A 27,831-nucleotide genomic window follows, 5' to 3' on the forward strand; every position below is an offset into this window, starting at 1 on the left:
TGTGTGAGTGTGAGTGTGAGTGTGTGTGTACCGTTGTGCAACCCGCCCTGACTGACCATTCTCTTCCTCTTTTTGACATGGCGGTGAGCCTATCTTATCCCTTAACTTTCTCCGCTTCCATAGTGATACTAGCGCACAGATAAACAGATAACCGATCAACACAACACAATGTTTGCCACTCATTGAGACGACAGCTGTGTTAAACAGTGGATTTGATTGTCGTTAATGTTTCCTCCTCCTCCGTTGTTTTGCGAACATTTCCTAAACACTCAGTAAACCGAATCACCCAAGGCATCCCCCTGATCCAGGGCACATGCGCCCGCATGAGTGACTGAGTGACTGAGCGATTGAGTGGATAGTCGAGGGACTGTCTGACTATTTAAAGAAGTATGCAAACCAATAAAAACGTATGAGGGCTTTTGAAACCTGAAACTCGTTTGTGTCTCAATCTGTGTTATTTTCACAAATGTTGTTCCTGTTCTTGTAAGTTCAGCGTCTCCTCCAAACCCTGTTGCTGTCTTTCAGCGCGCTGTGTGTGTGTGTGTGTGTGTGTGTGTGTGTGTGTGTGTGTGTGTGTGTGTGTGTGTGTGTGTGTGTGTGTGTGTGTGTGTGTGTGTGTGTGTGTGTGTGCACGCCCACAAAGTCAATTAAGCACTCCCCGGTAATAAGCAATTGTGTCAGCAAACAAGGAAACACATCCACACCCGAACTGGTTTATAGGGAGACTAAGCGATGGACTCTGCCCTGTTTAATATGATTCAAGCTATAGGCGATACAGGAGATGGGAACCAGCAACCCAACATTACTAATAGAGTCCAACTCCCACTCCGCCTCCTACGCTCTTGCACGCGCGCGCACACACACGACCTGGTTTTCTACAGTGTTTACCTCCAAGAGGTTCAACTGAGACGGCGAGGCGATGAAAATAACGAGATGTAATATAGCTGTGCAATCATAAGTCTCACGCTCCTACCGCAGCTGAACGTGGCGGTCCTCTGCAGCAACGCTCGTCTGTATACGAGATGCCACCGCATGATTCGCATCCCCCCAAGGTCCCAACAACAGAGCATCACCGACCACCGTCATCGTCAACTCTTCAACGATCCATCGATCCACACACACCGACATTTGGCCATGAGGTGACGGGCTGTCCTATACCATCGCCTCACACATCAGAACTTTACCCAACACACCGGCCGCGCTTTTAGTAAACCCGCTGGCGACACGCACTCACTCACGGAATGGATAGACGCGTGAATGTTGTTCTTACCTCGTTTTCTGGGGTTAGAAATGCTGTTGTTGCCCGCAGTGGTCGGTTTGCATTGGCGACGCCTGGCTGTCACTGGGACGCGTCGTGGCGTGAAACCTTCCCCGGACGGAGGGGCGGGGCCCTGTATGAGGCCACGCCCACACTGCCCTCATCAGTCTCCACGCTGCCGAGATCGACACGGTAACACCGATCAGGACATGGTTGACTGTTGACTTTCCTCGTTCCGATAAGGTCGCGGTGGTTGTGTTAAATCATCACCGGTAACCGAAATGGACACAACCCGCCTACGGTGAAGCTAAAACCGCTCATTCACACTGATGGTCTTGCTGTCTCTTCATCTCTTCCCCTCTCTCTCTCTCTCTCTCTCTCTCTCTCTCTCTCACTCTCTCTCTCTCTCTCTCTCTCTCTCTCTCTCTCTCTCTCTCTCTCTCTCTCTCTCTCAACAAGGAAACATAGCAGTTCATTGCTTTACCAAACATTATGATTATCAACCTCAATTTACCGTCCTTCTGCTTACACATGGGAAAGGTTTATCCCCCATTTTGATTTAGATCCTGAAAGGGAAATTCAATTTACCGCATGGAGAGAGTGAGTGCGGAAGAGTGAGAGAGAGAGAAAGAGTGAGAGTGAGAGAGAGTGTGCAAGAGAGAGTGTGCAAGAGAGAGAGAGTGTGCAAGAGAGAGTGAGAGAGAGTGCAGAGAGAGAGAGAGAGATAACACCAGTGAGTAGATCTCCCCTAGTGACTACTAGGGGACTGCATCTCTCCAGTGGGGAGAGAAATCAGGCGAGCCCCTTGACACGCATCAGTGGGCCTCCTGGCTCTCCGAGTATCCTCTCCACTGGGACTGACTCAGAACCAGCGCAGCCCCCCGCCTGGTGCAGAGCCCACCTCAACCACCCACACGGACACACACGCACAGACACACACGCAAGTACACACTCAATCACACACATACGCAGGTACACACTCATTCACACATGCATACGCAGGTACACACACATACACACACACACATGCAGCACACACTCGCACGCGCACGTACACGCACACATACGTATGCACACACACCATCCATACATGCACTCACATACACACACAGATACACACACAAACACACACAGGCATTTACACACAATCAATAATGCATGCACATGCACACAGACACACACACACATGCACTCACATACACACACACATGCGTGCACACACATCATATACATAGATACAGATCTGCACAAACAGCACATTGCGAAAAGGGGCCATTCATGCATACACACACACACACACACACACACACACACACAGACACACACACACACACACACACACACAGACACACATTCAGACAGCTTTGTCTGTTGACAGCACCGTGATCACCTAGCAATGCACACTCATACACTTCCTCATCTTTCTTACTGCACTCTTTCTCGCTCTCTCTCCCTGTTTCTCTGTGTCTCTCTCCCTTTCTTGCCCTGTTTCTGTCTCTCTTCTATTCTCGTTCTGTTTTCCTCTGTCTCTCTCCCTTTCTCTCTCTCTCTCTCTCTCTCTCTCATTCTAGCTCTGTCTCTCTCCCTTTCTCGCTCTCTATTTGCCTTTGTCTCTCTCCCTTTCCCTCTGTCTCTTTCCCTTTCTCTCTCGGTTTCCGTCTGTCTCTCTCTCTCCCTTTCTCCCTCTCTCTGTTTCCCTATGTCTCTCTCTCCCTTTCTCTGTTTCCCCATGTCTCTCTCTCCCTTTCTCTCACTCTCTGTTTCCCTATGTCTCTCTTCCTTTCTCTCTCTCTCTTTCCCTGTCTCTCTCCCTTTGACTCTGTTTCTCTGCGGGTGAGGAGAAGGTGATACCACAGCTAGCTGTAGCCTTTTTTTATTATAGCTATTATGTAATTCACACACACACACACACACACACACACACACACACACACACATACTTTTAAGGGTCCAAAGATTTGCCACGGATACGAGATCCTCCTCGCCGACAATACAAGAACATAAACACAAAGGTCTGACTGCTTTTAAAAACCCGCTCATGTTGGGATGTTTGCGGTCAGGCAACGAATGTCAATTCTCCAGAAATACTTAAGCACTCACACAAAGCCACAAACACACACACACACACACACACACACACACACACACACACACACACACACACACACATGCCTGTGCATTGGGCAGGTTGCATTCCAGAGGAGGACAGAACATTTACATGACCTGAACCTCCCCATGGGGGAGGAGGGGGGAGGGATGGAGATAATGGAGCCGAGATGAGAGCGAGGGGGGTGACGTTTCATTTCCAGTCGAACAGCATTTTGAAATGAAGACGCATCTCTCCGAAGCCGCTGCAGTAGGAGTGTCTGTTGAAGCGCTTCCGCGGGATTATGAAACACAAGTCCAACGTGAGTGTGCGGGAGTTTTGCAACAGCTGTGTTATGTGTCTGCATTCACGTACTGAAGCATTCGTGTTCCAGTCATGAATGGCTGAAGGGTGCGTTTGAATTGCAGCACGGGTTATTACGTTTGCAATTACAAGGAGCGACACCTTTCAGGAGGATCAATTAAATCAACTGCCGAGAGAGGGCGAGAGAGAGAGAGGGAGAGGGAGAGGGAGAGGGAGTGAGTGAGGGCGAGAGTGAGGAGGGCAGACACAGAGAGAGAGAGAGAGAGAGAGAGAGAGAGAGAGAGAGAGAGAGAGAGAGAGAGAGAGAGAGAGAGAGAGAGAGAGAGAGAAAGAGGGAGAGAGAAAGAGGAAGGGGGAGCAAGAGATGGAAAGGGGAGAGATAAAAAGGGGAGAGAGAGAGAGAAAGAGCGAGAGAGAGAGAGAGAATACTAGAGTAGCTGGACAAGTTTATCAACATGTAAAGCTCAAAGGTTTTCCTACTCCACCCTCTCAACTCGATACAAAAGACGACGGGTGATTGTAATCACAGACTTAATTCTGAACCTTTTCCCTAACATATGTTCAAAAACGTACTTTGAAAGCCCCAGGCCTTGCAGTGAAACTCAATGGGTTCCTGTAACCATTGACTGCTTCAAAAAGCCTGTGATAATAATCAAATAAATAATTTAAAACAACAACAAACAGCATTTATTTGTACTCGTTTGTAACACATTATTTCCTGTAAAACAGCAGTGTGTTGTGAAAGCATCACAAAGACACTAAGAGGAAACCTGACGAATTAACTTAGAAGCTTTTCCATTTCCTACAATATTCCAAGAAATAAAATGTCGACACTTTTCAATCCCACCTCAGAAAACAAGTCTTTCAGGAAGCAGACAGCCTGACACCAATAATGACTCATATCTTGTATCCCAGCCCTTACTTATCTCGTGTAATAAGATATGATAACCATGCCATCGTAGGTAGAGGGTCCATTCACGTCAATTTGTAGTGCAAATGGCCTTTTTCTGAAGACTTCTGACATTCACCAGCAATACCAGTTCTGAGACTGCAAACCATCCCAAACTTGGAGCTCATGTTCAATTTGATAACTCACATGCATGTGTTGTTTGTTCTGGTGATGTTATGCTAGCATTGTGCTACCTGTTGCTGCTTGTTGAATTTTTGCTGAAATAAGTATTCACATCTTGGGAGCGATTGAGTCAAACGTAGGAGCCGCTACAGATAAATCACAGCCAGGCTTTCCATTTCCTTCCAATCTTTTTTTCGTAGGATGCTAGGGGCAAGTACCGCCTTTTTCGCCTCTGATTCGCCTGTGATTGGTTAGAATGTCTCTCCTCCGATTGGTTATGGTTAGGGTTAGGTTTAGGGTTAACCCTCACCCTAACCATAACCCTAAACCTGACCCTAACCCTTTGCACCCGGGGAGCATAGGACCTGGGCAACATAGGGATGACCCCGTGAAAATTAAATGTAAGTATACTCAATTTCAGTATACTTAAAGCTATAATATGTAACTTTTTTACACAAGATGGCACTTTATCCGCTAGATGACTCTTCATAACTTTATCAAACGAACCAGAAAAATAAACAGAAGTAGTTTAATGACGTCGTGTAGCAGGCAGCGTGGGTTCATGGGAGCTTTTGTTTTCACACCAACTGCCGGTGAAAATCGAACGGACGCGACTCACCAGCAAACATGTTCACGGGCGAGGTAATGTATGTTCTTTCATCGTAAATAAATAGCCACAACTAGCATCAGTAAAAGTAGCGTCAAACTGAGCAATTGAGATGAGCTGTAGACGAGTTGCATGAAGAACTACATCATAGGCTAAGTTAGCCTAGCCGTTATCTGCAGTCAAAACAATCACACCGTCGCGCTTCAGCGTGTTAAACTTTGTGATTAATTTTTCGCAAAGCGCATGTGTATATTATATTATGGAGGCCTGTAACATGTCCTGCATTTGAAGTCATTGCCATATTCATGGTCTTGCCTTACCTTTGTTGTAATTGCACAAAAGCATTGTAATAAACCATAGCATTTATAGTGACACACAGAGAAGGCAAAGCTTGGTATTTACAGAATGAAGGCAAATATACTGCTTAATGATTTACGCACTTGACATCAAGGGCGTCTCTAGGTTTCATAAACATCCGGGGCTTAGCCCATAGGGAAAATGAAAATGCGGCAATTTTTTTTGTTTGCTTTATTGTGGATGCAAAGCCTTTCTGAATGCTTTATGTAACTAAACAAAATATGCAGGTTATTATAGCTTTAAATACTGTAGCTACCTGACTGCTGTGCTGCTTATCCCCAAACATTTAAAGTTCCATTCTAGTTACTTCAGAGTAAAATGAATACAAGTGAGACAGACCATATATATATATATATATATATATATATATATAGATGGATCTGACGGGATAGGATAGGTTAATTCACTTGAAGTGGTAAACAGTCTGGTTATGTTTTTAAACTGTTTATTCTCTTGCCAAAAGGACTATCTAGAAGGACTAGGCTACTTATGTATATATATATATTCATTTATTTTACCCAAAAATTACGTTCAGGGCTAATTAAATAATATCCGGGGCTTTAGCCCCGAATAAAACAGCCTAGTGACGCCACTGCATGACATTAATAAGTACTAACGTTTGCTAAAACACATGACAGCTCTTTGAATGTAGCCACATAAATATTGTCAGCTGATCTTGTCCTCTGTATCTCAAGATTTTGGTAAGTGCTTCTGTTGACATGTGAAGGCTGTAAGTTGCAGGTAGACAGATAGCTCCTCATTGTACCGATGTCAACCGTTGAAGAGGCCTATAGCAGGGGGCAAGAGCCATCACAGGGAAACACAAGTCCCACGGCCACAGGAAAAAGGACAGGAAGCGCAAGTGCTGCGGGAAGAGGAAGACCAGTGCGTCGAGGAAGAGGGACGGCATCAGCAGGCGTTTGCAGGATAGGTGACCAATACCCCGACCCAAATGGCCAGCACACTGGGTTCATGGCAGCACTGTTATAATTACTGTTAGCAACATCACCCCTGTTATCTTCTTTAGAGATATCCTCCTTTTTATAGAAGTGAATGGTTAGTCTTTTTTTTGTATAGATTATATGGTTCAATATTGTCTACTTTACAAAAAGGCATTGCTTATTGTAACAGTCAGGTCTATAACATGTAGCGCCACTAGGTGGCGCCTCCCTCTTTGTTTGTTATGCAAAATAAAGTGGAGTCTGAAGAAGTGCGCGTGCTCCTCCGCTCTACTACGACTAACGCCTCGTTTCCACATACGTATGTTTTTCGTGTCCGTGCTTCCGTAAATTTACGGAAGGAGTCGCAAGTGTTTTACGTACGGGCATGAATTTATTTACGGACAAAAGATGTTAGGAGAAATCAGCGGATTGCTTACTCCGGGTAGGAAATGAGTGCCCAAATGAAGGAGTTCAAGTACCTCGGGGTCTTGTTCGCGAGTGAGGGTACTATGGAGCGTGAGATTGGCCGGAGAATCGGAGCAGCGGGGGCGGTATTGCGTTCGCTTTACCGCACCGTTGTGACGAAAAGAGAGCTGAGCCGCAAGGCAAAGCTCTCGATCTACCGGTCGATCTTCGTTCCTATCCTCACCTATGGTCATGAGGGCTGGGTGATGACCGAAAGGACGAGATCGCAGGTACAAGCGGCCGAGATGAGTTTTCTCAGAAGGGTGGCTGGCGTCTCCCTAACTCGGATTAGAGCCGCTGCTCCTTTACTTAGAAAGGAGTCAGCTGAGGTGGTTCGGGTATCTGGTAAGGATGCCCACTGGGCGCCTTCCTTGGGAGGTGTTTCAGGCACGTCCAGTGGGGAGGAGACCTCGGGGAAGACCCAGGACTAGTTGGAGAGATTATATCTCAACACTGGCCTGGGAACGCCTCGGGATCCCCCCGTCAGAGTTGGTCAATGTGGCCCGGGAAAGGGAAGTCTGGGGCCCCCTGCATGAGCTGCTCCCCCCGCGACCCGACCCCGGATAAGCGGACCGGTACTTTGGAACATGAGGATCGACATATACAGAGATAAAAACAAAACCAACAGGCTTGGAAAGAGATCGCTGAGGAGTTTGGCCTGCAAGGTACTTAGCCTACGAGTTTTGTGAAAAACATAAAAACTTTCATACGGTATCTCCGTAAAACGACGGCGAAAGTTAAATTTTTTGAACGTATATTACGGACATACCGGACAGAAATTTTACGGAGGGGAGGAGTCTCGGAGGAAAAACGGACATTACGGAGAATCACATAGGAATGAATGGACTTTCGGTCGGAGACGGTTGGATCGCATACGAGAATGTACGTATGTGGAAACGAGGCGTAACTGCCGTCTTCAGTTTAGTCTACCTTATTTTATATTGTTGTAGTCGTTGTAGGCAGGGATCTTCGTTGTAGGCAGGGATCGTTGTAGTCAGGGAGTCGTTGTAGGCAGGGATCTTGGAACTATGTATTTAAAAGCGTGTATACTTGATTTGAAATTGTGCCGTTGAGACCTGGCGTAATGTGGTCCCTGTTATATAATAGAAGTACCGGAGGTTTCTCCTACCTGTTTACTCCCTGTGACTTTATGCTAACCGCAGCTATTGCTAACCTTCACCTGCACCATCGCACGTTACAACATGTCAAATAGTATTAAGAGTATGAGTGATTAAATACAGTTTACATACTGTTTTATACACAGTACAATATTTATCAATATCTATAATAAACATTAAGAAAATAAAAGTTTGTTTTCAAGTAAAAAGATTACTTTGAGATTAATGCATTTACATTAAATGAATCTAATATATATAGTGCAGCTCATTCAGTTGACCTTGATTTGGGGACTCCGGGGTTCGGAGGAACGAGGTTGTACTTTACGTTCAGCACTTGTATCTTGTAGTGGAGAGCACAGGGGTATTCCACAAAGCCGGTTTTATCACATAACTGGGTAGTTAACCCAGGGTTTGCGGTAACGGCTTTCCGTTCCAAAATGCACACGGTATGTGTTGTAGGGTAGTGTAATGCAAGCCGACAGCTCCCTCTGGTGGGCTTGTGTGTGTATGGACTCGGGCAGTCAACACGTGTCAGTCCTGTTATGTGCCAGCTCGTTAATACATGTTACTAAGACACACAGCCCGACTCCGTGTATTATTCTATGCACCCTCACTTGCAACATGGTGTCAGAAGTGGTTTTGGAAACCAGAGTGCTGTCTGGCTGCGGTGAAGAGTTGGATGTCACAGAACTTCCTGCAGGGAAGACAGAGCTGATAATTATCGGCTCAAAGCAGGACCAGAGAGATTTTTGAGAATCAATCTATCAGAAATCTTGGTGTCCTGTTGGACCCTCAACTGTGCTTTTACCAACATGTTAGAAGTATAACTAGAATTGCATTTTTCCATCTGAGAAACATTGCAAAAATCAGACCAATGTTATCTGCAGCAGATGAAGAATGGATTATTGTAATTCATTGTTCTCGGGACTACCAAACTCTACCACGAGAAGTCTACAGCTTGTACAGAATGCTGCAGTTAGACTGCTGACCAGAACGAGAACGTTTGATCACATCACATCGCCTCTTTGCACTGGCTACCAATAACTTCCAGCTCAGATTTTAAGGTGCTTCTGCTAACCTATAAAGCCTTGCATGGACTATCTCCATCCTACCTGAAGGACCTGATCATTCCTTATAGTCCTTCTCGGTCTCTCCGGTCTTCGGGAGCTGGCCTTCATTCACTGCCGAAGGTTAAAAAGAAATCGGCTGGACAGAGAGCGTTTGCCTATCGAGCCCCCTTCCTATGGAATAGGCTGCCATCAGCGATCAGGGAAGCTGACTCTGTGGAGCTATTCAAAGGAAAGCTCAAAACGCACCTCTACAATCTTGCATTTGGAACATAGGAGGGTGAAAACGACACAGATGCGATGTGAAGACCACTGCTTGTTTGTGCATTTGTTTATTCAGTACACATTCCCACTATGTACCACTCCGTTCTAATTCACTATTCTGTCTGTTCTAGCGTGTTGCGGTGACTGGACTGGATACCTGGACTCTCCGCATAGTTAACCGGCCAGCACCACATCACCAACTTAATATGATGGGCTTGCATTTACCTGTTAGTCAATTATGGCACCTATTGCACTCCTGACCATCCCTGGATGAAGGGATCCCCTACTATTTATTCTCTTTTTTCTTCCTCACTAATTCAAGGGAGTTTTTTCTTGCCCTTGTGGGGGCTTGGGTAAAGGGGGGTGTCATAGATATTTGGCCTGTTAAGCCCTTTGAGACTGTAATGGTGATTAAGGGCTATACAAATACAATTCTTCTTACGTGTTTAAATATTATATATATATTGCTAAATAGCCCAACAAAAAAAGAAAGGCTTTTAAATGAGCAAAAGTAAAATGATTCTAGGTGCAGTGTGTACAAGTAAGTGGCATCGTGCGGAAGGGACGTGGCAGAATTGGAGTACGATACTCCTAAGTATCCATAGTAGTGTGATATCCCCAGAAAATAACAATAGTTTTTTCGTTACCTTGGAATTTGCCCTCTATTGGTACAACGGGGAAGAGCACTCTGCCACAGAGAGCTCCATGTTTCTACAGCAGCGAGAACCAGTTCTTAGTTTAGTTAACTCCCTTTTAGCTTGGATATGAATGTTAAAAAAAGTAAAACTGTTTTGGACTACTAGTTCACGTAGGGAGGGAGGGCGTGTCATCTCTGTGGCTGCGACCCATTTGTGATCCTCCTTTAACAGTCGTTGAGTATGAACGTTATGATCATTGATGAACGTGAAATGCACCTCACTCTGCATTATAGTGCAAGGGTCCGAGATGCCTAAACCTGACTAGGCAATTTTACACTGCCAATTTCACATTCTTGTCCGTGTAAAATCCGAGGGGGTAAAATCCCCCTTCGTCAAGGAGCCGGCTTTCTTGGTTCACTGGAGAAGGCGGGGCTGCGCACGGAGAGTAAACCTCTTTAGAATTATTTGCATACTCTGAGTGATTCAAGACACTCATGCAAGAATGAGTATACAAGTGCAAAAACGCTTACATATTCAGGTTTTTCCCCCTGACAAAAGCCTCCTAAGGAAAGTTCCTCTGGTACTTTCTCGTAGATCGCACCATCTTTCCCCTTCTGTGTTAAATGCGATTGCATCACCTTCTCTCCCATGATGGTCAGCATCTTTCACCGTCCCTCCAGTTATAACTACGCATATTGATATCGCTGCAGCAACACCTGGCGGAAACACAGACCAGCCCCTGGAACCGCAACACAGTCTAATCGCATTTACATCAAAATCAAACCTCCAATATGTGTAGGGTACGAGAGGGGTAATTGGGTTGCGAAATCAGGCCAGTATATTACCTCGGTCAGTGTAAACGCGCCGACCATGCCGGGAGAAAGGCGGGCATAAGACGGGCATATTTGGTAGGGAAAAAATGTTTTCTGACGCAGTCAATAGAATCAACCGCTGTCCCTGACAGACCTACACACATCCAGTGACACTCAAACCGCAACGTTTGAAATCGCTATCTCGCCATGAGGCCATTTGGCATGTAGGAATGTTGGAATATAGACTGTTAAATGCAATCGATTTAAAAAAGATTAACAAAATTGTTATGTAAAATATATATACGTAACATAACTGTTTAAATACAACAGCCACTTATCGACAGCATAGTTTAGTTTGGGCCAAAGGGTTATGAGCTTTATATAGGACACCAAACCACATAGCTAAGTCAATGCAATTAATTTCATCCTTTTCCTTCTGTATCAATTTTATGTTTTGTTTTCCCTGTAAAGGTGTGCTTCTTTCAGAGCACACCTTTGTGGTGCATTAGTCGTCAATTAATTATCATCTGAATGCAGTGCGTTCACTTTTTGATGTATTTATTAATACCGTTGATTATGGCATTGATGACAAATTATGTAAACACTAAACAAAATTGAATAATGCATATTAACTATGCATGTTTTTACTCAATCAAATTCAACTCAAGTGAAGCCCGAACTTGAAATAAATTAACAAAAAACAATCAACAATGGCTTAACTAATATTCACACTACTACTACTATCCTAAACCAACTCAATTATTTTTATATAACATAGTTGTAGCATAACAACTTTAGAAAGGCCGACACCAAAATATAACTTGGTAAAAACCAAGTCAGATATATAAATCACATCCACCAACGTTTCTGACACACACACACACTTCAGTAGCTCTTCCCAAAGTGGCGGTTGACTTCCTGTAGACCGACGTACAGCCGGAGGTCGATGAGGAACAGCTGCCTCTGCCGCTCCGTCCGCACCAGCTCCATCGCCACGTGGCCCTCTGGGCGGAGGCAGCTCAGCGAGAAGTGCTCTCCGTCGTAGTCGTACGCCCCGGGCTTCTTGGCGGGCGCCAGGTGAACGGGGGAGCTGAGGCACCAGAAGGGCTGCAGGGCCTCGTCCAGCAGGGTGAAGCTCATCAGGCAGCAGTTCTACCGGCGGTGAGAACAGCGGGTCACCTTTAGAGAACACCAAGACCTTCACCGCATCACCTTTAACACCAAGGACCTCACCGCATCACCTTTAACACCAAGGCCTTCACCGCATCACCTTATCACAACGGACTTCATCGATCACCTTTAACACCAACGCCTTCACCGATCATCTTTATCACACCACGGCCTTCATCGATCACCTTTAACACCAAGGCCTTCACGGCATCACCTTATCACAGCGGCCTTCATCGATCACCTTTATCATACCACGGCCTTCATCGATCTTCTTTATCACACCACAGCCTTCATTGATCACTTTTATCACACCACAGCCTTCATCGATCACCTTTATCACACCTCAGCCTTCATCGATCACCTTTATCACACCACGGCCTTCATCGATCACCTTTATCAATCCACAGCCTTCATCGATCACCTTTATCACACCACAGCCTTCATCGATCACCTTTATCACACCACAGCCTTCATCGATCACCTTTATCACACCACGGCCTTCATCGATCACCTTTATCACACCACGGCCTTCATCGATCACCTTTATCACACCACAGCCTTCATCGATCACCTTTATCACACCACAGCCTCATCGATCACCTTTATCACACCACGGCCTTCATCGATCACCTTTATCACACCACGGCCTTCATCGATCACCTTTATCACACCACAGCCTTCATCGATCACCTTTATCACACCACAGCCTCATCGATCACCTTTATCACACCACGGCCTTCATCGATCACCTTTATCACACCACAGCCTTCATCGATCACCTTTATCACACCACGGCCTTCATCGATCACCTTTATCACACCACAGCCTTCACCGGATCACCTTTATCACACCACAGCCTTCATCGATCACCTTTATCACACCACAGCCTTCATCGATCACCTTTATCACACCACGGCCTTCATCGATCACCTTTATCACACCACGGCCTTCATCGATCATCTTTATCACACCACAGCCTTCATCGATCACCTTTATCACACCACAGCCTTCACGGATCATGATTAGAAAGCACAGAGGAGCCCGAGCACACTGCGGCGCAGAAACACTTTCACCCACTCGGATCAAGATCACAATTGACCAGGAAAGGCATGTAAAGAACACCTCCCACTGTACCGTAGGGATCGTTGAACAGTACTTTCGGCTTTGATAAAACCCAAATGGGGGCCGACCTTACGACCACATGACCATGGGCTATGCGGTGGAAGCTGGAACGCGCAGAAGGCCAGCTGCTTCTACAACGTGCTCGACCTCGATGGCATCGTTGCACACGTTCCGCACGATCAGCGAACAGGCAAAACAATCCAGAGAAAAAAATAATAGTATTTTACTGCTGAAAGGGGAATGGTCGTGGCTCAAAAGGCAGCTGAACAGAAAGCAGATCACTCAAATGGTCTGCGCTCGGCACACCGCCTGGACCAGCTCCTTCAGAGACAGTGTCAGGGCGCGAGGCGTATAGGGAACACAACTATTGACTAAATACTACTCACTGTGTCTGTGGTAAATGCACCACAAATACAATGAGAATCAAGTACTGTCATCACGGTTGCCAGTAGTACTAAGCCTTGCAAGTTCTGTCAAATCAAGTACATCCTAATTGGGAAGCATAGAAAGATTAAATCCCCACTTTATTTCTTTACTTTTTTCTAACGTCAGTTTTCTTTTCTCTTAGGGTGTAAAATGCCACAGACAATGCCTGGTGCCTTTAAGATGTGTTTGTTTTATAGATAGGACTGCATGGGAGTATTTTTCGCTCACCAATAAACCCCAAAGTAACAAAGCTTTATATTACAATAATAATGTGTTGCAATGCCTTATTAGTAGCCTTAAAAAATTCGAGACATTCAGATGTTACAACTAAGACGTGTAAAAATATCAAATTTGTTACATCACTGGGAATAAGTTCCTGAATGAAAATAAATATTCATAATTATAACAACATTTGTTATTTTGACCCAAGTGCAATTGCTTCGAATTAGTAATACTGTAGTCTGCCATTTTATTATTGATCGTATAGTAAACTGGCACCAGGGTGACGCCTGCTGGAGAAAAGGTACACTGCGAATTTGCAGTTACTGCTGGGATCCTGTTTACAGCGTATAAAGTCGATAATTACCTCTAACCTTGTTATATACAATTTCCTATTTTTTAAGGACACTGGTGTGTGAACAAGACACATTTCAGAAAAATCATGAAAGGGCGATGTTGAAACTTGGTTGAGAGTTTACTAGATTAGTTGTTTTATATTTCCTAATTGTCCCCCCTCGCAAGTAATGTGCTCTTACACTTTAAAAAGCTAAAACATGAACATAAACAGTATCCCATGTGTTCTGCCTGATCTACTAAATCTCTAAAAATAAAATAAAATCGCCTTTCGAATAATAAATCAAATGCAAAATTTGAAAGTCAGGCCAGGCCTACTCTACTTTTTCATCAAACCTATTTAAGTAATGGTACGAATCGTTGACATTGAATACGTTTACGGGCTCGAGTGTGTGCCTGCCCCGATACACCAAGCGGGGGTTAAAGTGTTACCTCCAGCGTGCCTTCCAGCCCCTCACACCTCCAGGGCAGGCTGATGTTGCCCGACAGCGGCGTGTGTTGGGACAGGTCGGCCCGGCTAATGGCCACCAGCTCAATGTGACCGTTCTGGATCTGAGCTGGGGACACACACCAAGGGAGTAAAGTTAAGGACCAGGAGTTGCAGTGATGTTTCTACAGTTCAACAGTCCATCCAAACCACGGTGCGGTCTTAGATGTCCAGGGTGTGTTTCAACAAAGATTGTTTATCCAAAATAGACATTTGAATAAAACGTGTAAAATTGTAATAGAGACTCACCATTCCGGCAGAAGAGCTGAGAGAATTGGCCGGACATTATTTCAGCCACCGTGTTGTGAAGCACCATGTGTAGGGTGTAACCATGGAGACCATACTCCGGGTCTATGTCATCAAAGGGGGCTTTGTTGACCGCTCCCGAGTAGGGACTGGGGAGAGGCCAAAGAGTTATTGACATGGCTTAACATGGATTTCGGGGGTCTCTCCCTCCTTTCTCTTCTAGCGATTATTCACTTCAGTCCATTCCTACCAACGACCACTAGAGGGGGCCTACTGCTTGAAAATACCGCGCAATATTTAATAGTTTAGATAAATAATATCTATCAAAAGGTGGATAGCCAATGCATTTAGTCGTTACATTGAGATGACTCCAATGACCCAAACCACCCAAACCAGTGCCCTAACACCCCACACAGAAGTACAAAGCGTACGGAAACCAGCGCTGACCAAATGGAAGAGCCCAGGAGACTCCTCTCAACCAGCCGGTGGAAGTGGAAACAGGCGATGACGAAGGCAATGGAGGTCGTGCCCTGCAGAGACAACCGGGAAACCCCTTAGCTGCTGGTAGGGCTGGGCGATATATCGAATATATGCGATGTATCGCGAGATGTTCTCCAGGGGATGTATAAAATGCCCATATCGCGAACATCGAATATAAATTGGGACGCAATGTTTCTTTTTGCCGCCGCCGGCATACTCGTTGTGCTTTCACGCGACGGGGCGACAAGATCTCATACAAAGTGAACGTAGAGACGCGTATCTGCCAATCAGCGTTCAACAGCGTGGCCACTGAGTGACATGTGTAACGTAACAGCCAACCAGCGTTCAACCGTCAAACTCGGTGCAGTGCAGTCCGGGGTGAACTGCAGCACGGAGGAGAAAGTGATTGTTGCCGTTTGCGACTCCCGGAGCTCTATATATAATATATAATATAATATAATATAATTGGTTACATAATATCACGGATAAAAGCTCTGTGCGCCTCCTGATGGCCGTAGCGTGGGGAGCTCTCATAGGGATTGGGCTTCTTGGGGTTTGTTTAACGCACAGCGTTCCCTTCTCTCGCTATTTCCGGTGGCTCTCTAAACTCACTCCCCCCGCCCATTGCGAGTCCACGAGATTCTCATGGACGCGCGTGTGTGACGTAGTCTGGAAGGCGCGCTGCTGTAGGTGCCGTACCTCCGACTGGTGAGTGAGAACAGCCAGAAAGAGAAAAAAGGATGGAAACTGAGGATTTGGTTTAGAAAAAGAATAGCACTGGATCCTTCGTCTGGCAGTGTATATATAATAATTATTATTCAAACTGTTAATAAATAATTAACGGTTTGAATAAATGCTGTGTTGGTAAATCTAACTTGCTGTGATTTTCCTTTTCTTATGTGCAAGTTCTAAATTGTTCCAATAGAAAGCACTGATGAGTTTAAACAATATGTTGTTTCATGTAATCTACATGCAGACTTATGTTTCAGTAATACTAGAATTATTACTGACGTAACATTATGCCAGACATGGTTGAATCGAGCATTTATGATGTGCTCTAGAGGAGATTCAAAATATATCGAGATATATATCGTGTATCGAGATATAGTAAAAAAATATCGAGATATTCATTTTGGCCCATATCGCCCAGCCCTAGCTGCTGGCCCTCGGTATGAAGAACAGCAGGCAACGCATCTGAGCTCCATCACAGTGCGCAGGTCAAAAGGTTACGTTACAGTGTCAGGGGGGGCTGCCCCCAGACCGCTGGGGTCAATCCACCACAGCGTCTCTGTTCAGTTTGAAACACCGCTGTGCGACCCACTTTCAATGCATGCATGAATGTATATGAATTTACGTTGTAAAATCGTTGAAAGCCAAACATTGTAAAAAATCACCACCAATCACTACTTTCTGGTAACATTTGTAACCTAAGAACCCGTTTACATTCAGGGCGTTTAGCCGACGCTTTTATCCAAAGCTACTAACAGTAAGTACATTTTTCAGAAGAAAGAAAAACAACAATATATCTCTGTCGGTACAATAAGGATGTTCATAGAACCAAGTACTAACAATCACTAGGTTAACCCATTCCCCGTACACAACACAGGTAGCTAGGGTAAGATGCTAAACAACCAAGTACTATTTTTAAGTGAGGCCAAGTGTGAACCGGAAGGTCCCACTGGGGGATGGCCGCGCTGGGACTCACCCTCCAGACGCCGACCAGCAGACCCTGTAGGACCAGGACCTTGACCAGCGCGTCGTGGCCAACGAGGGGCGACCGCTCGGAGAGCGCCTCGGCGTCGAACGAGCCCAGGAGGGAGCGCCACCCCGGACTGCAAACCAGAGGGCATCCCGGTGGGACAGACGCAGAGATGGACAGTGCACAGGATGAGCCATCGATTTAAAACATGCACATATTGAACGGTTTGTGAGCAGGCGGTACGTTTTAACAGGCCGTGATTTCCAGGGTCAAGCCGTAGTGAAGGCTCGGGGGGGGGACCCGGACCAACACATAGTACACTCCTGGAAGTCAGAAGGCCTAATGAACGCCGGTGTTTGCGGTTGATAACGTGTGATTCATTGGCGTATATTCCGAGGTCCGTGCGGTCGTTATATGGGTGGCATGCGGATGATCAGTTCAGCTCCTCTGGGGGGGAAGCTAATTATTGCCAAATTTTCCGTTTCAATTACTTGAGACAGGTTGTTTACTGACCAAAGGGAATTTGGTTAGTAAACAAATAAGATGAACTCAAACTGGTCGCTGGTTGTTCAGGGGCCAGGGAAATACAAAGTGCTCTTGAAAAGGCTTTTTGTTATACCAAATGTAAAAACGTGTGCCGTTTATCAACACACACACACACACACACACACACACACACACACACACACACACACACACACACACACACACAGCCCATTAAGTCTCACACAACAACACAAACACTTTGCAGTTATCCACAACCAAGTGGATCAGTAGAGATAAATATATAGTTAGTTATATTATGCGTAGAGATGACAGCGCCTTCTCCATGTACGCAGACTGCCTAGGATTGCCGACACAGAGCAGTATTTGGCTATTTGCTTAGAGTTCTTCTTATTGAGTCCAGCAATTTGCAATCCTCTAACACAGGGTCTATGAAGCATCCACGAGCCGCCACCCACCGTTGGAGGCTGGGGCAGGCCAGGGCCACCCTCACCACGGCGTGCACCTGCAGGGAGGCCACCTGGCTGCAGGGCGGCCAGCGGCTGTGGCTCCAGCACACGGTGACGGACGACTGGAAGAAGTGCACCTGGCTCTGCTCGAAGGCCGCCTCCCGCCCCGACCAGGGCGTCACCGTCAGCTCCCACGAGACACGCCGCTTCCTGGGAAGATCCAGACCAGAATTCCTACATTTGTTCTTCTGATGGCCACTATTGACCGGGTTTGAGGGGAGGGTTTTGTACTTGCGCTGTATACTGATGCCACCAACTTTTTAATTTTCCTAACAAGCATCCTAACAAGTTTCGTCCTTTTAAGAAGACTAACTCACTTAAAATAGAATTGTGAAATAAGAGAAAAAATTACCATCCATGAGTGAATACAGTAAATAATAATTAAACTCCCAGTCAGTGTTTACTTTGAAAAGAAACGTTCGATAGCTCGGAGTGGATTGCTGTGACTGCTGTGGGAGTCCTCATCTACCTTTTCCCCTGCCACTCACGAGCCCTCCCTCAGAGGCCGTTCGCAGTGCGGCGCTCTTTAATCTGAATCCACTGAATCTGTTCAATGAGGTGTGGGCCTTAACACATGGTGCCCTGTGTCTGAAACCAAACACTAACCAATGAGACAGGGTGAGACACGACCGAGGGAGAGAGAGAAAGCTCTCTGCTTATGACTGAGCACATGACCCGATTGTGTCCGAACCTGCGATTATGGGATGTCCCTGCTGTGTTGTTCCTGGGCGCCCAAACAACACCATGAACCATGAATGAGAGCGGGCGCATCGAGGCTGAGGCAGAGGGGACCCGAGTGACTTAAGGGAATTCACGTCCACCAGCAGTACGAGGACTGGATGCTTTGTCAAATGATTGTCACGGGGCTAAATCGCACAGCCCTGCGTCTCCTCACAGACGCACCGCACCCCCCCCCCCCCCCCCCCCCGAGACGTTTATTTCGACAACAATCGCACAGCCACGTCAAGGAACACCATCATATCCTACTCCGCCAGCCTCTCCGGAGGACAGCAGCCACAGAGTCCCAGCGCCCCGAGAGCCGACGACCGGAGGTCAGATCCACAGGGGGCATGCATCGCCCCCCCCCCCCCCCCCCCCCCCTTACACACACCCACGCAGCACAACCCCCCCGAGGGCCGCACACATGGAGACGGAGACCCCCTGTCTCACCTTTAATAACAACGGGCCATTAGATGGGACAGGAGGGAAAACAAGCAGTACTCTGCTGTGGTAAGCGTCTGGGTCTCGGATCATCCTTTCGGTTTGACGTTTAAAAGAGTCGCAGAGGCCTGGCGGTCGAACATCTTTATACGAGTTTATACCTGGCAACAACCGAAAGCAAGATCGATGGTATATAAAAATAATGCTAATGCTAATTTCCAATGCTTGTGGAGATTAATGCTAATGCTTATTTCCAATGCTTGTGGGGATTAAAGAAGTCCAAATGCAGGAAGATGCTGTGGTCCAATCATTTCCTGGCAGGATAAATAAAGTCTATCATCGTATCTTGGCCGTAGTTTGATTGGCAAAGTGGACTACATCTTCTGGCGGCTCCGAGCTGAGATGGCCGTTGACCAGCCGCTAGTTTAAAACCAAGTGCTGAAGATCCCCATGGAGAGCGAGTCTCCTTCTCCATTCTTCTTTACCACTGAAATATGTCGGCCCCTAGTTTGAGAATAAAGCATTATTTAACACATGCTGAATCCATCTTCACCTCAAATTGTATACGGTCCCCAAATCACATGAATATTCTCAAAATAGCTGAAATATTACGGAAAGGTAGATATCACTGATCTCATTTCAAAGATCGTACCAAAACAAACACTGAACAGCAGAGCCCAGGATCTGGGAGTGGCGCACGAGGGCACGACATCAAGGGGACAGCGCATCAATCCAACAGCGGACATGCTTGACGCGAACAGGCGAAGCGCGGGAAGCGTGGGTGTTGGGAGGTTGTGTGTGTGTGCCGGTGGGTAGGGGGGGGGGGTGGGGGGGTGGGTGGGTGGGGGGGGGGGGGATGGGAGCCCCTCACCGGAGCAAGGACTCCGTCCGGCTCGGCAGCCCGGTGTAAGGGCTGATGGCCCGGAGGTCTCTCAGCCACTCGGACACGTTGTAGCCGGCCCTCTCCTTCAAGTACCGCCTCTTCCAGTGGCCGGGGGGTCGCCGTGGGGCCTCGGCGCTCCGCTCGGCCACCGTGTTCTCCACGGGTCCTTTAGGCCTCCACACCCTCCCCTCGCCAATCTCGGACACGTACAGCTTCAGCCAGATGATGCTGCAGGAGAAGGGGTGGCCATGGGTGGGGGGGGGGGGGGGGGGGGGGTCACAGGGGATCAGCCAGCATCAACACAACCATGTTAAACCCGTGGTTTACAAGCATAACCCACATGAGAAGCATCATAGTGGACACATGGCCTCCTGCGAGAAGTTACTGTGACAATGTGCCATGCATGTTTGTATTACCTTATCTATTGGATTTATTCGGACGAAAGAAGGACAGGGTTCTATGCAGTGCTAAAGAAGGTTTATAAACTATAAAAAAGGCGATTTAGTGTGAAGAAAGTGTTTTGGCGTTCGGGAGGATGTGCGAAGCTGTGGCGTGAAAAATGTCGACCTTTGATTTAAGAAACTATTTAAATCCCTGTGAGATCGTCTTACGAATGAACACTATTCTCAATAATTCAAGGAGATAATGGTTCTACCATTAACTGCAATAAGGTAGACGTGTGCACAAACACTAAATATTTAATGTGCATCTGCAATGTACTTACTCATCATTAGCGAGCCGATTGAAGAACTTGTTGACATGGCTTATGCAGAAAAGGGAAGATGCATCGAGGTAGTGCAGAATCTTTCCAAGCACCTCCAAGGGCAGTCTGAGACAAGGAATGATGGGTTCAACAAAAAAACATCCGGTCACCACTTATGAGCATTAAAAAAGGCTAGTAAGTGTACATTTTTATAAATTCTGTATCGAGTTAAGATAAATAAATACACATAACAACCACTGAACCCTACAAGCTGGGAGAATCTCTTGATATGACACTTGCCTTTGAATTAGACATTGCTTTGGCGTTTTTGACGATGACTTTTCACCTTTGGTCCGACGCAACTCCGGTTTGGAAGATATGGTGGCCTTTTGTTTTGACATTTGCTCAACAATGTTTCAGGTGATCTACGGGTACATTAACATTGTTAATATTAACTTAAGGGTACATGTACAGTGTTAAATATTACCTTAAGCCGTGCATTTACTTAAATATTACCTTAAGCCGTGCATTTACTTAAATATTACCTTAAGGGTACATGTACAATGATAAATATTATATTAAGGGTAGGCCTACATGTACAATGATTCATATTACCTTAAGCGCACATGTCATGTTTCAGTTATCCTATGGGGTATATGTAATTTTTCAAATTGCCTACATGGGGTACATAATATATATTGTTGTATGTAAACTATGGGCTATGTGTACAATGTTTCAGCCAAGTGGACGTTAAACTATAGGGTAATTGTAATATTACAATGTTTCAGGTAAAGTATCGGGTAGGCCTACATGTAATGTTTCGTATGGGATAGCCTACATTTAGAATGTTTCAGAGGACACGGCTCAAAAAAATAATAGTAAACGTTCATGTAAACAAAAAAAGTATCGAATCATATTGAAACCAAGGTTTATAAACAAGTTTAAGGTTATCATAGTATTAAAGTGCAACCAAGGTTTAAAAACAGTGTTCAGGTTATCATTTCATTGTGAAACAAAGGTTTGAAAACAGGGTTAAGGTTATCATAGTATCATAGTGAAACACCACTTATCCGGCCAGTGCTGATTTTTTCAAAACACAAGGAATAAGATAACTCCGTGTACTTTACCTTTCACCCCTTATGTCTAGTGACGGTATAGTAGGCTTATCTGTGCAGGGTTATTCAGCGGTAGTCGTCCCTACAGGTATGGTAAAGTAAGATACGGTGAAGTTACCTCTCTCCACACATTCGCTGACCAGACGGAACCCTCCGCGTGCGGTCGTCATGGTGAGCTGGTTCAGGGCGGCGTTCCAAATCGCATACTTTTTTTTTTTTTTTTTAACTTGTAGTGCGCACTGCAGCTACCCCATACAAAGAAACAATCTATTGTACATGGAATGAATACAACTAGGACATGCCACAGGTGATGTCACTTAGCACACCTGTAGTGCCAACCTCGTATCTCCTGCTGCGCAGAGGATTGTGGCCCAAAATCTGAGGTATTGGTATTGGAACGCAGGGGAGGAAATTGATTGCCTCGGTTTCCGGTTTTGAATTAAAAGTTAAAAGCGCTTCCTAACAAATCGAAAGAAACTATTATCAACCACACAAGCCGAATCAATATGTCTGAATTTTTTCTTAAATATATTAATTATTTTTTGTTATTTTTTATTGCATTTTTATTTTATGAAACGTAGACTAGTCGTCATACTCTGTTGTGGACAAAAAATAGTCATACAGCCTAACATTTGAATCCTTCATTGGGTTAAATTCAACGTAACTGTTACATTTGCCCGTTTAACAGAATTTCATAGTCTCAAGAAATTAATAATGTCTCTTTACGATCACTTAATGTAAGTCTTAAAGGCACCCAGTGCAACTTTCGAGGCTTAAAAATAAACATTCAATTTCTAGTCTTTTTTACACGTAGTAAGTTTCAATAACTCCATACCATTACATACCGACATTTAAGCAGCAAAGATGAGACGTCGTTGTGTGGTGAGAACTGATACAAAATCGATGGCTGGAAAAATGGCTTCTCCCCACCGGCGATTGTTGTTGTTTACGATTTTCTATCAGTTCTCACCACACAACGACGTCTCATCTTTGCTCCTTGAATGTCGATATGTAATGGTATGGAGTTATTGAAACTTACTACGTGTAAAAAAGACTAGAAATTGAATGTTTATTTTTCATTGAATGTTTACATAAAGTTGCACTGGGTGCCTTTAAAAAGCCTAACGTAGCCTACTGCGTGTTGTGGCCACCTATCACTTATCCATTCACTTGTTCTGCATCTTCGAGCCGTAATCCCATGAGCCACCTCTCCTACTGTCCGCTAGCACGTCCGGCTAAATCCCCATGAAGTCCTGATTCTAGGCTATTCATTCCCTTCCCTGATGGTCGTGATGACCCTCTCGGGTCACCGGGAGCCTCCGGTGTGGTAATGTCATGGGCTACGCACACAACGTCCTCTCCCATGCCCTCCATACTTGACATTTTATGATATCGAAAGTAATGTGTCCTTCTGCAGTCCCAGGGTCAGTCGATGCTACCGGCGAACTCATGTCACTCTTCCGCACGGCTGGTCAGTTGGCACTGACAGTGGGATTTTTGTCAAAACAGTGTTGGGAAAGGTTGTTTTTTGTGTGTGTGTGTGTGTGTGTGTGTGTGTGTGTGTGTGTGTGTGTGTGTGTGTGTGTGTGTGTGTGTGTGTGTGTGTGTGTGTGTGTGTGTGTGTGTGTGTGTGTGTGTGTGTGTGTGTGTGTGTGTGTGCGCGCCATCCCAAAGCCGGCATGATTGTACAGTGGAGCGCCAACGGCATCCTTCCGTTGACGGATGCTAACTCCCTCACACACGCGTTACAAAATGGTGAAACATATAAAGATCATACAAATTAAAACAAGCAAACGAATAAGATAATCCATTAGTGATGCTAAAAGAGTACACTCCTAATAATAATAATAATAATAATAATAATAATAACAGCGTGATTGACACACGCTGCAGCCTCAACATCGACCAGTAGATGGCGCGCACGTATCTTTCTTGAAAATAAGCACTCGTTCTCTCCCAAATTGTCAAGAATCACATGCATGCCGAATTCACCACTCTAAGCAAGGTTATTTGTTGTCCCTCCGCCCCCGCCCCCTCTCATTCATGACGGATTAATCAATACGTAAAACGACATCAGCCCACCATGCCTGCCACTATATAAATTGCATACTTGGAGAGGTGCAACTGAGCGCCGCCGTCAGAACAAGTGGCCGCTCATTAAACCAACCCCCACAGTCCGTCAGGTTAACTTTGATGGTGTTTCACCGCCGTCGCTGCCCTCCTGCCTCCAGAGAATGGGCGTGAATCCTGACTCCAAAGGAAGCCGAGAGGCGACTCCTTCTTCTTCTTCATCATCTCCTCCTCCTCTTCTCCTTTGCGCCGGCGACTCAGCGGCTCAGTTCAGTCTGCACGTCGCTGCGTACGCATAGCGAGAATACGCTCCAGCGGGATGGAGAGAGGATAGAGAGTGTTTTTAAATGGACCTATATTTTTTAAGAGGTAGCATTTTTGTTTTAAACAACAACGACGTCAACAAACCTGACTTTGCTGGAATCAATCGGAATATAATTTTGGGCATTATTTCCAATATAACTTCATAGTATCGGTGCGTAATGGTGCGTAATAGTTTATACTTTAATAGCCATACACGTGATGTGATCCAACGTGGACAAATGTGTAATATTCCTCTCGGAAGCTCAAATAATCTCTGAGTGTTTCCTATTGGAACACTGACAACATTTTATTTCTTATGGTTATTGTCAACCAGGTGTTGATTTCCTAAATCCTCCGCGTGGACCATAGCCGCTGCATGAGCCTCCTTAATCCACTCAGAAAGTACAGGAGGGAGGGGAGGGAGGCGCAATAAGTATACGGCAGAGGGGGTGCGCTCTTGTTTGAGAAAGTGAGACAGAATCAGAGAGAGAGAGAGATCGAGGGAGGGAGAGAGAGAGAGCAAAAGAGAGGGCGCGCAAGAGAGAGGGAGAGAGAGAGAGAGAGAGAGAGAGAGAGAGAGAGAGAGAGAGAGAGAGAGAGAGAGAGAGAGAGAGAGAGAGAGAGAGAGAGAGAGAGAGAGAGAGGGATAGACACACAGAGAGACAGAGGGGGGAGAGAGAGAGCGCGCGAGAGGGGACCAAGTGGACCGAGGTGATCGAGTGCTAACAAACCTCCAAGGGGCTGCCGGCTTGTATCAGTGTGCGCACACAGGACCAGCGTTCCGACCATGGGGCTGCCAGCACGCTGCCCGGGACCCTGCTCCGTCCTCCTGGCGCTGACCCTGCTGCTCACGGGACCCAGCACGGTGCTCGGCCTCGGCCAGAACGACACGGAGCCCATAGTGCTGGAGGGGAAGTGCCTGGTGGTGTGCGACTCGAACCCGTCCTCGGACGGAGGAGTTACTTCCTCGCTCGGGATATCCGTGCGTTCCGCCGGGGCGAAGGTGGCATTTTCCGCCGTGCGCGGGACCAATCACGAGCCGTCCGAGATGAGCAACACGTCCATGACCATCTATTTCGACCAGGTCAGGTGTCCCCAACCCCCGAACCCCATCCCGAACCCCTTCAAAATCTGTTTTAGTCACCCCGAATGTGTGTTAATGGTGGATCCTGCACAACCGATTGGTGCATAGCCTGCCTGCATGCCTTCAATTAAAAAAAAGAATAATGAGAGAATCTGGGATGTGGTCGTTTATAACATGGATATATGTCCATTCGCTGAAGACCTGATGCATTGGCGTGCGTCTATTGTGCACGTTATATAGTTTAATGCTGTGCGTAATAGTGTGGCGTACTTTTGAAACCTTTTTTGGAGGACATCCTTGATTGATTGTGTGTGTGTGTGTGTGTGTGTGTGTGTGTGTGTGTGTGTGTGTGTGTGTGTGTGTGTGTGTGTGTGTGTGTGTGTGTGTGTGTGTGTGTGTGTGTGTGTGTGTGTGTGTGTGTGTGTGTTTGTGTGTACGCCTCCATTGTGCAGACATGTCGTGCATCGCTTCGGGGCGGATGGTTTGGTGTGATAATTGCTTACGCCTCTCTAATGACACTGTGCCTTGTTGACTTATTATTGACTCAAATAACCAACCATTTAATTTCAACATATTAAATACTGGACTAGTTTAATTCAGGAACCACTCTATACTATTTGTCGTGTCCCCCCTAAATAGGGATGAATAGTTTCAGGCCAATAGTGTGTCGAAGCATGCAGCCTCTCCTGCGTGCGCCTCCAACGGCTCGTCCTCATGCCCAGACACTGTTCCCCTCGCAGGTTTTAGTGAACATCGGCAACCATTTCGACCTCAAAGCCAGCGTGTTCCAGGCTCCGAGGCGGGGGATCTATAGCTTCAGTTTCCACGTTGTAAAGGTCTACAACAGACAAACCATACAGGTGAGCGTTCACGGTCACCGCGTCTCCCTCACCATCATCCAACAAGTGTCCAAGCAGCGCTGCCGCCGAGTCCACGATTCCTTACAATAACCTTCCCTGTAGTTAGACGCCACACACACTGACACACACAAGTACGCACCCGCGTAAGCACACACTCGCTTTTCACATACACAAAAACACGCACACACACACGCGCGCGCGCACACACGCACACAATCTCTTACACCGTTTCTCGTCCCTGAAAGGTGAACCTGATGCAGAACGACTACCCGGTGATCTCTGCGTTCGCCGGTGACCAGGACGTCACGAGAGAAGCGGCCAGCAACGGGGTGCTGCTGATGGTGGAGCGCGAGGACCGCGTGTACCTGAAGCTGGAGCGGGGAACCCTCATGGGCGGATGGAAATATTCCACCTTCTCGGGCTTTCTGGTCTTCCCCGTATAATCCCGCAAAACCCCGCGGATTCCTGCCCCCCCCAACCATCACCCCTCCCCGCCCCCTGCCCCCCTCGATCCGTGGCGCACGTGACTCTCCTTGGTCTTCTCGGAGGTCGAGGGGAAGGGGAGAAGACCCCCCCCACACACAAAGACCACATCCCCATTTTATTCTGAACTGAAAGGAACGGGTCAGCCAAGGAAGCCGACGACGAATATCTGTATCTCTCTCTACACTTGTCTACTACTATATAGTCAAATATAAACGTTTCCTTGGAGTTTCATCTATACACGTCAATCAATCAATCGATCAATCAACTTCAACGCAGTCTGGATGGTGAACCCAGTTTGATCGGCCCGTGCGTTATGTGCGCTCGTCGGGTGTTTGGATTTGTATCGCTTGGAAAAACTAACTTTGCCCGAGAAAAAGGCACAAGACATAATGTACTTGGGGGAGGATGGACCAGAATAAGAGGAGATTTGGGAGAGGAGCGAGTGTTTGCCGAGCTGCAGGCTGCGTGTGTGATGCTCTGTTTTATGTTTGTATAGCCCTTTGGTTTCCGTCCAGGTGAGATGTGTGGGATTATTACGCGCATCCAGAGAAGTGCGCTAAAAAGCCTTTTTTTTGCACGAGTGGAAGATCTTTTTTGTTTGGTTTTGGTTTTGTGCTGTCCATGGTTGTTGCGTTTGGATGCTGAACCTCTTATTGAAAATAAGCCAAATGTAGGCCGCCTACTATTCAGAGTTTATTAAAAAGACTAAAAAAGGCGACATATTTCAGCCATTGGAGACGATTTAGAGCCCTTTTATTAAATAATATATTATTTATAAAAGTACATATTCCGATTACTTGTGTGTTCTCTATACATTTCAGATCTGCGTAGCTTTGACTGATTTAATGTTCAGTGACGTCGCTCACTAAATGTACATTGTGAAAATATTAGAAAAAAAACAGCCCTTATATGTCCCGATCAATAAAATCTATTGTATGGTA

At 46.2% G+C, this 27,831-nt stretch overlaps 2 protein-coding genes across 3 annotated transcripts; one reads left to right on the plus strand and one right to left on the minus strand.

Annotated features, from left to right (window-relative positions):
- Nucleotides 1-11,550: 11,550 nt before the first annotated feature.
- fbxo15 (F-box protein 15) lies at nucleotides 11,551-22,647 on the minus strand. 2 transcript variants are annotated; one of them, XM_060045297.1, is made up of 10 exons: nucleotides 22,206-22,647; nucleotides 21,273-21,397; nucleotides 20,994-21,098; nucleotides 20,258-20,497; nucleotides 18,175-18,375; nucleotides 17,219-17,345; nucleotides 15,481-15,563; nucleotides 15,037-15,182; nucleotides 14,733-14,857; nucleotides 11,551-12,161 (listed from the first exon to the last, which is right to left on the minus strand). In XM_060045297.1, the coding sequence occupies exons 2-10, from the start codon at nucleotides 21,371-21,373 to the stop codon at nucleotides 11,895-11,897; spliced, it is 1,395 nt and encodes a 464-aa protein (XP_059901280.1). In that variant the 5' UTR covers nucleotides 21,374-21,397; nucleotides 22,206-22,647; the 3' UTR covers nucleotides 11,551-11,894. The 2 variants fall into 2 exon arrangements, with proteins under 2 accessions (XP_059901280.1, XP_059901279.1); XM_060045296.1 differs by having other exon boundaries at nucleotides 22,100-22,646.
- A 1,524-nt stretch (nucleotides 22,648-24,171) lies between these two features.
- cbln2b (cerebellin 2b precursor) lies at nucleotides 24,172-27,831 on the plus strand. Its single transcript, XM_060045181.1, has 3 exons — nucleotides 24,172-25,544; nucleotides 26,285-26,404; nucleotides 26,650-27,831. The coding sequence occupies exons 1-3, from the start codon at nucleotides 25,248-25,250 to the stop codon at nucleotides 26,845-26,847; spliced, it is 615 nt and encodes a 204-aa protein (XP_059901164.1). The 5' UTR covers nucleotides 24,172-25,247; the 3' UTR covers nucleotides 26,848-27,831.

Source organism: Gadus macrocephalus, chromosome 23, assembly GCF_031168955.1.
Source record: "Gadus macrocephalus chromosome 23, ASM3116895v1".
NCBI classification, from domain to species: domain Eukaryota; kingdom Metazoa; phylum Chordata; class Actinopteri; order Gadiformes; family Gadidae; genus Gadus; species Gadus macrocephalus.